The following is a 10,296-nucleotide window of genomic DNA, read 5'->3' as shown; positions in this document are numbered from 1 at the left end:
TATTATCTGAGTGTGGGTCACTGGCTACATTATTCAGTACTACCCTTGTAGCATCATCTGTAAAGTATAGAAAAACCTCTTCAACACAGCTACAACATGAGACGACTCATTATCGCTACATGATAAGACTGCTCATAGCTTCGACATGATATAACTACGAGCTGGTGTTTCCACGAAATTTCTTTTTAAGCATAGTTGGGTGTGCACTATCCAAGAAGCCAAACTTTATGATATGACCTGCATTGGAATATGATAAGACACTCGCACCAAGTGTCGTCAAAATCAGTCAAGAATTGTTTCTTCAGGAGTGTTAACGAGCCATTGTGGACGGACGGGTGGACATAAGTAACATACGCCTATATGAAATGGGGTTTTACATCCATGATATACATATTTATCTGAATATTAAACAAATACATACATGGATAATACCCTTTGAATCTGTTCTTTTTGTGGTTTTCTGGTATATGTGAGATATCGTAACTAGAAGAGAAGTTATCTGTCAATCCCTAAATAATAGATTTAAATATTATAATGTTTATAACATGTTTTTTTTTTTTTTTGTACTTGATTTGTTTTAAATGTCAAAGTAGGTCTACCATATTTGCTATGCTGCTGATTTAAACATTATCTGATAATTGACATTTATATTTAAATTCTGACCAGAAAAGACATAGCGGATCAATATAGCCATGTAAACGCAGAAGGCTTGAGTCATGCATATATCAGTCGTGATGTCGATATTGATCGTTTTGTGTAATAATTATGTTTGGGGATAGAAGAGATATGCAGACATGGTAACAGAAATAAAGCAATCTGTTCTGGCACTGGTACCTTATGTAATGGATCGAAACCGACGTTCAATTTAGTCTTCTTTACAAACTCTTCCAATTCTGTCAGGTTTAAATCTGATTTTTCTGGCATAATTTTGGGACTGATTTCAGCTTCTTCAGCCTTTAATTGAAAGATATTCCGGAAGATATGCAGCTTCGGATTCGTGTACGGTTACAAATGGTTGTAGGGCGTCAGTTGGTGAAAAAGGTTCCATCTGGTTAACTCTTCGTAGTGGTTTGACTGCTTCGTCTCTTATTACATCAAAGTTTTCATATATAGGACCTGAAACATGTGTGCGGATCGTCCAGATAAATTTAAATTTACAAAAAGGGTTCTTTGAACTAGCAAACAATGATGTGGCTTAAATTGAACCCTAAGTAGGATAAAAGACCGGGAAAGTAGAGAACAAGGAAAGAGAGTTAGTTGGTAGAAGAGAGAAACGAAAAGGACAGTTAGCTGAGGGAAATGGCGAGAAAGTATAGGCAGACAGAGTACAAAGAGGAACGGCGATGGGGTAAATGGGAAGAAACGGAGTTAGGAATTCGATTGGAAGGGTGATGGCAGAAGCAGCTAGACGGTTTTTAAGAAGAAAAGAAAATCGTTTGAGGAAAGAGACAGGGGAGGGGTAAGTCGTGTGGAGTAGAGAGTTTGGGTCATCAAGGGAAAAGTCAGTCGGCGGTGGGTAGATAGATAGATTCAAAAGGGGGTATGCTCCAATATTGAGGTGCCTATTGACCTCCATTTAAACCTTCGAATTACTCTACTCCGAAGACTTATTATGGGTCACGTTTTCCATCTCCCATTTAGGGGATTTCTAAGATTTCCGAGTGTTTCCTAATATTTAGTGGATTTAGCAAAATTCTCATGATACGATTGGATTCGCAGATCAACGTGATAAATTTTAATTTGGCTAATATTGGATCGCAAAAAGAGTTCTATGTGGCTACGTTCTAAAAAGATGGTCATCGAGGTTTCTTGAAAATATTATCAAATAGTAACAAAATAACTCGAATTAAGAAGGCCGAAATTCACTGGATATAGGTCACGACTTTAGTATAGTGTAAAGGGTAAAACCTTGTAGTGGTATTATTGGAATTCTCGATTATCTTGTTTTAATATAATTATAATTGGTCTTGTCTGAACTAATGATCTACTATAAACAGTTGGCTATTGGCCATATTTGCCTCTATGGTCAATATGCACGAAAAGTGTAAAAAATTATTTTCTTTTCTATAACTGATTTTTGAGTGCTGTTTTTTTTGACATGTCCAGATAGTCCATGTGGATAATGCTGGACAATTTCAGCCTTGTAGCTTTGTGAGTGTTCACGCACAAAATTTTTTTGTGTTTGAGCACTTCTTGTGCACCAATATGCAGACTGGAAATGGCTACTTACTTCCCTTGAAATATTAGTCTAATTAAGAAAGATTTGCAGTTCCAGATTGGAAAGATATGTTCAAAGATACCCAAATTAAAAAGGACTTCCAGAACCCACCCGTATGTGCATATCCACATTTACTGAAAATCTTACCGGATGATCATTACAACTAAAACAACTAGAATGATGATTAGAAGAACACAAACGGAAACACAGGCCGCTATAATGATTTTGTCTGCATTTTCTGAAATACAAGTTAAACTTAAAGAAAACGGTTCACAGCAGTCCGGTGTCCTTTCAGTGGAATCGCTAGTGAGGATACAGGGGGTACTTAAAACCAATTAAAACCAATTATTATATTAATACGGGGGACCTAAGGAACATAGGAGACGATAAACGATATTTTGTAGTCCGTCAAAAGATTTCTTTTGGAGACGAACGTGTTCTTTGTACATTTCTTAACCAATGGTAAAAGTTGATTAAAAAAACGAGCATATTATTGCGAAGAGATTAACTTTTAGTAAAAATAAGGTCAATTGCACCTTAAGGAAAAGATAATGTAATTCGTGATTTTCGTATTTTCAAAAGTTCCTCATTGTATCTAGAATCCATTAACGACCCTGTTACAATTTTAGAAAAACGCTTTTCAACCTATTTAAATTTAACCAAACTAACCTTTTGTGCAGGGTCAACAGAAGTGTTTCAAATTACAAGGTGGAACCTTATGCAGTAATTAAGTTCAAAATTTTACCTTGTGTACAATCTATCGACTGGTATCCTATTTGACATCCATCAATACATTCTCCTGTTTTACTCTCACATTGTAAATTACTATCTTTACATTTTCTATCTGAACATTTCTTTCTACATCCTGCTCCATAAACACCATCTTCACATCTTTTAACGCAGACAATTCCCCCAAAACCTTCTTTACATCCACCTATACAGCTACCACTGATATGATTACATAGTGATGTTTCTACTGAACAATTTCTATCTGAACATAGTTTATCACATCCAGCACCATACTTCCCTTTTTTTACAGACTACACAAGGTGAAAAAGAATAAATGTTTTATATTTTTAAATGTTATACATAATTAGATTATTGACAAATATCAGTGATCTTCGTGTCTACTCTATAGAACAAGAAGCGATAACTGAATTGTATTGCTGTATACACTTGTAAGCTTGTGTCTTTAAACTTGTTACTTAACTGTCCAAACTAAAAATATTCTACTGAATTTTATTCATATTTGAGTGCTGAACCAAACGTTCCTACTGAGCACACTGAAATCATACAGAGATAAAATATTTTATTCTGTGTGCACTCTAGAAAATAAAACCAATTGTATTGACATCGATATGCATTAGAGACTCGGTTCATGGAGATTAAGCACTTTTAGTCTCAGACTTTTTCCCCAAACCAAAATATATGTTTCACCATGGTTTTATTGAATTTAATTGTGTATTTCCTAATTATAAGTATTTGGTATATACACTTGAGAATGGAATTAATTGAACAAATAATATGGTTTTATCAGAAAAACTCTGTTATATTTGTTTATCTTAAGGATTAGTTTATTAGTGTTAATCTCAGGATATATCTGCACTATTTATCAAGATTATCGGTAAGTCTTTATCGAAACTGATTTTGATAACATATCGTACGTTAAGGCGATTGCGCTTGTGTAGCATTGTAGGGGTTGTTCCTGTATTTAGTTAGTCAGGGAGTGTCTAGCTGGTCTGTACTGCAGGATGTTTGCATGTAATTTAGAAGAAGTGATCAAATCTTACAATTAACCAAAATATATTGAATCACCACTTATTTATACTTATCATTGCATAATAGTCCTCATGGGTGTTTTTATTCTTCATTCAATCATGTAACATGGATCAACGTTATGAGCTTACTGTTTGTCACCAGTTGTTATATTACACAAGATTACAGGAGCTAGTTTATTAGTTTAGGAGTATATATACCACGGTTCTTACGACTTAACTACTTAAATGTATTCTGAGGGTATACAACTGAGGCGACACCATTTTATGTAAGCAATATTTTGATATATATCATGTTTTTAATATATAAACTAAGCTTACCATAAATCTCTACTTCACAAAAAACTAAATATTTGGCATGTGGATGAGGATGAAAATTACTGATAGTAATATAACGACCAGTTATAACCTGACTACACTCTATATTATTGACACTATATTTAGTGTATATGGTATCTTTATAACATATTCCTGGTTCTTCATTTTCCTTTTTAACGTGTAGGGAAATTCCATTAAATGATGTTAAAGCTGAAAATATATTTTGGGCAACAATAATATACTTTTTTGTGGACCCGTGCCTCGGTTATTCGCTTCTATTTTCTATTGCATTGAGAAAATCGCATCATACACGTTAACGACATTGAGTCCGGAGTATAAAGAGAATAAGTCAAAAACCAGTGCGATCGGCTATCCGTATGATATTATTTTGTGTTGAAGTCGATCCGTTGTTTTCTTTCAATATTTTAACTTATATAACCTTTCTACTCACTCCAGCTAGTTGAAACACAACAGAAAATTTTCATTAAAATGTTAATTATTATTTTATATTGTGTGATACTATGAATGGTTTCTTTTTTTTTACTAATTTCTCAATTAAAGATAGCTTGCCAGGCAAGGTAACATACGCCCACTGGCAGCTGTCAGAAATGATAAAACACTCTTTAGGGACTTAAGTATGAATTTTATTAGTATGAATTTTCTCATATTAAATAAATTTAATATTAATATCAATAACCCAAATACATCAAATTATCGTATCAATATACATGATAACACCATGTTTCATTAAAATCAGTCTCTAATTTTGACTTCACGTTTAAATTCGCGTGAAATTCTCAACAACCACCATCCTTCTTCTATCAAACTAACCGCAAACGTGAGTGACAAAAGCATAGACTTTCTCGACGTTTCTTCTATGTATACCAATATCGATAACACTGGTCTAACGGCAGTTCGTAAAGCTTTTAATAAAAACCCAGATCCAAACAGACCCGACGAAGGAGCTCTTGTGCAAGAGTTGATGAGTATCTGTTTCTTTGAAATACACTTTAATATCCAGTTTATTTGTTTCTGCTATGGAATCTCCCTTAAAGACAGTGGTATGATAGAAATTAAAATAGCATTAGAGGGAACTCGAAGATTTTTTTATTTTATTGACAAAATCGGTTGTGTCTTTAAGGTAGGCGCGATGTTGGCATGCTAGAGGTAGTAAGAAATGATCAATGTATTCTGACACTGCATATGATTCACTACCACAGTCAGATATAATCGGGCGGCCTTTAGGGATTTTATACGAGATAAACCACTCCTTGGTTGGATACTTATGGATTTTAGGCAAAGTGTACAAATGTCTCTCGCGACAATCAGGTTTGGCAGACAGATAGTCATATTGTTTCTGTTTGAGATAACTAGTTTTGACTAAATCGGCAAGAACATTATTAATCATGTTAGCAGTTTCTTTGAAAATTGGTTTCGGTAAAATGGCATAATGTTTAGGATTATTCAGTTGATTCTCTGCTTCTGAAACGTAATCCTCCCTATTCAGAATGACACAACATGAACCTTTGTCACTCTTTTTAATAACAATGCTATCGTCTTTCTTAAATAAGTTTAACGCTTCACGTTCCACTCGTGTGAGATTAGGCTTTTCGTGTGTTATTGAAAGGTTCGCTATTCATACTCGCAAATGCTTTCAATATTTCAGGATGGACGGCGGCCTGAGAGGATGTCCACGTGGATTTAGAAATAAACACTGTTTATGGGTGGTTTCGAAAAAAATATGTGCAGCTAAGATTTCGTTGAAATCGTTCAATGGATGGTCGGAGATAATTCAAGTTAGCTATCTTTGGTGTCGGAATAAGATTGAATGCTGAAGGGGTGTGAGAATTTTGCGGCTCAAGTTAACTACAGTTTGGCCTAGCGGTGGCCTCTCAATATTTATCCCCAGTAATTAGTTTAAAGACTTACTCGATGCTTGGAGCTGGTGTATCAAAAACAAATAAATGCTGTTTGCTGTTTCTGGAGACCAATGAAGATTATCAACTGTTTCGAATTCTTCTTCGTAGGGTGGTAAGATTGTTGCGCTGTTGATACTGGACTCCATCATCATGTTGTTGAGAGTGCTGAGGTTCTGTTGTGCTTTCTTCGAGATTTTATTTGAAATGGGTATACATGTGAAGAGGATCTTGGAGTTTGGGAAGGTTTTGTTGGCTGTGGCGAATAATTTCTGGGCTTGGTTAAAGGAGGTGTTTGGTAGCTGATTACGGTTGTTGAGGCCTACATGAAGAATAATGGTAGTAGGTTTGGGATCATGGTCGTATGATTCCAGGATTGACTGTATGTGATGGGTGTCTGAACTGGTTTTGATAATTCGATTCAGGTTAGATGATCCAATTATTAAGGTAGATTTCTTTAGAGCAGGTAGCTTCCATAATGATTTGTCCTTGGTTTGGTGATAATACGGTTTGGTAGCGGATATAATGGTCGTCGACGATGTGATTGGTACTGGTTTGGTAGTTGTTAGAATTGTAGCATTGGGAACGGACTGGGATCTGGTTCGAGGGGAGAAGGTCTGGATACACGCCTCGACTTGGATGGAGACTGAGGGGTGGTTTGCTGGTCCAAAAACGCACAGAAGGAAGAAAGGTTGATGGATCCTCGATCACGTGGTGAAGATTCAGATGATGTGGAAGGGGAAGACGAGTCTGAAAGTGAAAAGAGAAGGGGAGTGCCCTCTCTACGAGAGCGTTTACCTATGTCTGCTGGACTAGGAGTAGGTGAACTTCGGGCTCGTTTAGGGGTTTGGTTCGGCAGCGTGGTGTCTCTAGATGGTGCAGGTGTAGTGTCCATTTCAGTTGGTAGAGATATGATTACTCTGGTTTTTGTTTCATTGATTGTTTGGTAGAATTTGGTGATTACAGCTTGAGTGAGACGTTTCCCATAGGAGCGACGGGCCCAGGACAGGGCATGAGAAACGATGCGGTCGACGGCAGGTGATGATAAAAACTTGGTACGAATGGTGGTCAGCTTCTCTTGAAGTGTAGTTTGGTAATGGTCGATCAGGACCTGCGTAACCTTAGACAGCCATGTCCGATTGAGGGATCTAATATTCGCATCAACAGCTGATGTTTTCATTGCTGGACGGATAAAACTATCCATATCAGAGACATTGCGTTTGAAGGTAAACGCTGGTTGGCCTTGCTGTTGAAGGGTAAGGATTGCCAAATGATGGAGGCAGTGCAAAACTTGGAAGAACACCTTCACAAAGGGTAGTCGTTTCTGTTGTTGGTCAGGTCGATGGTTACCTCTTGATTGGTAGGCTGTGTTGTAGGTAGGTCGGCGATGGGGTGGGATATAGCTGGATGGGTTGGTTGGTGGTCGGCGATTGGTAGGTGGTAGAGGTCGATGGAAGACAGGGCCGTTGTAGGGTACGTGATATTGGTTTGGTTGACGATTAGTGTTTCTATGTCTGGCTTCTTGCCAGTGGTTGTTGTAGTTGGGGAGCATAATGAAAATAACTTGAGGTTAGAAAGGGAATGTACAGCGGATGTAACAGGAGGAAACAACTGTATATGCTAGTGTGAAAATGTGGGGATCAAATTATGCAAATAAGTCAAACTGGGTTTGGGGATATATAAAGCAAGATGAAAAATGCAAAAATATATATTTAGGTGATAAATAACGCTAACAATAATGTGAAAAATTATAACAAGTAAAACAAAAACTTACGCAATTGACACGAACCGGTTTTCGAAATATTATCCTTTTTCAAGTGTCGAGGAATGGTTATGGTTGTTTTCGTACTTGCTAAAAAAAGTATGAGTTTGTGTCGAGTACTCTGTAGAAACGGTAATAGTTACTGCAAGATTAGCAATGCATTGGATCTGCATATTCGGTGTTTTAACTAATGAATATAAATTGGAACAATTTTGCTAAACGGATAGTGGCACATTGCAAAATGTCCAAAAAGTAGATAATTGACTCTTGAAGGCGCAATTTTGGAGCGATTTTGCTCGGGTTTTCAGTTTTAGAATTTCACCCGAATATCCTGTGATAGCAGTTAAAAAAATTCGAATTTTGAAAATTCATAGCACACATTTTTTAGCCGAATTTCGCAAAATTTGACCAAATTCGATATTTTCTCCGCTATGCGTCCGATTGATTTGAAATTTCTGGTGGGAAAACAGATCACAAAAGAAAACAAATTGACACAATCAAAAATTTGGCATCACTTCCGGTTGGTGCGAAATCAAGGTTCTAGCTTCCGGTTGACCCACTTCCGTTTTTTATGTATGAAGGTCACTGAAACTTATACTAATAAGTAGATAACGTTATGACTTTAAAAAACAGAGGCATTTACTAGACACGAAAGAAGCGCCATATTTTTGATTATCCAAAATTTTATTCAGAGATTAGGCTTATCCGATTTTGATAATTTTGGTGTCAAATGAAAGAACACAAAAATTTAAGAAAACTCTAAGAAGCCGATTTTTGAATTTCGTTTTTCCTTTTTTGCAATTTCCGGTTCAATTTTTCGAAATTTGAAGGCTCATATTTCGTGACCTTGACCTTTGAACTTCATATTTACCATGATGATAATAGCTGACCTTGACCTTCTTTTGACCTTTGGGGTCAAACCACACCGTTTGGTTTTATAGGGGTCTAAATATGGCCAATTTTGCACTTTTGCAGTGCTGTATCTTAATCCCTAATTGTATTAGCATCCTACCACCTTCAGATTATTAATGTACTTATTTAATGGTTTCAAATAATATTACACTTGATGATGTCAAAGCCATATTTAAAAAAGTTGTAATTTTCATAAAACTTTGAACGCTTCTATCTCAAGAGCTGTACCTTGGATGATGTTGATATTTACAGTAATAATTAATACCGACTACAGTTTGTAGATGATGTTAATATTTGTCATGTCCGACACGTGGTTCTGGTTTTATGGTTGTCACTAAAAGTTGAGTTTGCATCTTTAAAGCCTTCTAACAGGTGACTTAATAAAGATAGAGCAATATTTTTCGGATTCATAATGCTGAGTTCCTGAGCTTTCCAGTGATATATAACATGTATGCCTTACATGTGAATTCAAAATCCCATTCACTTAACATGGTGTAATTACTGTAGTCTAAATACGCTGTCATCGGTCTGTCAACTCTAATTAAAATCAAAATGCCACACCCCCTTTTATATTTGTTTAATATATTTTATGTTCCGCTACAATTTATAAATAAGCCCTGGGATGGATTGAACCATGTTATACTATAATTTGAGCTTACGGAAGGACCTTAAAGGTATACCCCCACTTAATTCCCAACTTTCTTATTTCTTATCCAAATTTCACCAAACTTGGTATGTATGTGTATAATCCAATTCTAAATTTGATGGAAATATTGAATTCTTCTTGTGCGCATGCACATTCATATTTTCATTTAGAGATGCAGAAAAGTATTTACATCAATGTAATTGCAATAGACCATCTTCGTATGTACCTGAATGTCGTAACACACCCTGCATCAATACTGTTATTAGAACAGTAAAAATTTTGCCACTAACTTTGTACTGAATTTTTATTCGATTTTGACGTAACTTGGAAGATGAGTAAAGACCAAATTATCAATAATGATTACACGAACATTTTCCAAAATAATACGGAAAATGGTCGGAATCACCGAAAATCATAAAAATCAGACTTTTCGGACTCTATTTTTGAAAAACTCGTAATTCCACAAAATTTGTACCATCAATATCATTTTGTACCTTTGCCGTGTATGTAAATTCATAACTGTTTATCTGCCATCTTGAAACATGGGAAAAATCTTTAATGTATATAGACTACATTTTTTTATAATCCAATTGTTCTCAAACTTGTTTCAAAATGTAAGTAAGAATAATACCTAGGTCCTCTAGAAGCCCTATTTTAATTTCTACTTAGATTTTGCACAATTACCTGTCAAAGTTAATTCTACCAAGCCACATTTCCATCAGTGATAACTTTGCCCACGAGCTCCACAC

General features: G+C 35.8%; 2 protein-coding genes across 2 annotated transcripts; both read right to left on the bottom strand.

Annotated features, from left to right (window-relative positions):
* Positions 1-2,361: 2,361 nt before the first annotated feature.
* On the bottom strand, positions 2,362-6,382 carry LOTGIDRAFT_175657 (hypothetical protein; the record flags this gene model as incomplete). The annotated part of the gene is made up of 4 exons (XM_009058362.1): positions 2,362-2,456; positions 2,964-3,209; positions 4,315-4,521; positions 6,241-6,382. The coding sequence occupies 4 exons, from the start codon at positions 6,380-6,382 to the stop codon at positions 2,362-2,364; spliced, it is 690 nt and encodes a 229-aa protein (XP_009056610.1).
* A 410-nt stretch (positions 6,383-6,792) lies between these two features.
* On the bottom strand, positions 6,793-7,779 carry LOTGIDRAFT_175656 (hypothetical protein; the record flags this gene model as incomplete). Its single annotated transcript, XM_009058361.1, has 1 exon — positions 6,793-7,779. One exon carries the CDS (start codon positions 7,777-7,779, stop codon positions 6,793-6,795), a length of 987 nt encoding a protein of 328 aa, XP_009056609.1.
* Positions 7,780-10,296: the final 2,517 nt, after the last annotated feature.

The sequence above is a fragment of the Lottia gigantea genome (assembly GCF_000327385.1).
Source record: "Lottia gigantea unplaced genomic scaffold LOTGIsca_334, whole genome shotgun sequence".
Classification (NCBI taxonomy): domain Eukaryota; kingdom Metazoa; phylum Mollusca; class Gastropoda; family Lottiidae; genus Lottia; species Lottia gigantea.
The sequence above is the reverse complement of the archived record's forward strand: the minus strand, read 5'-3'. Positions and strand labels throughout refer to the sequence as shown.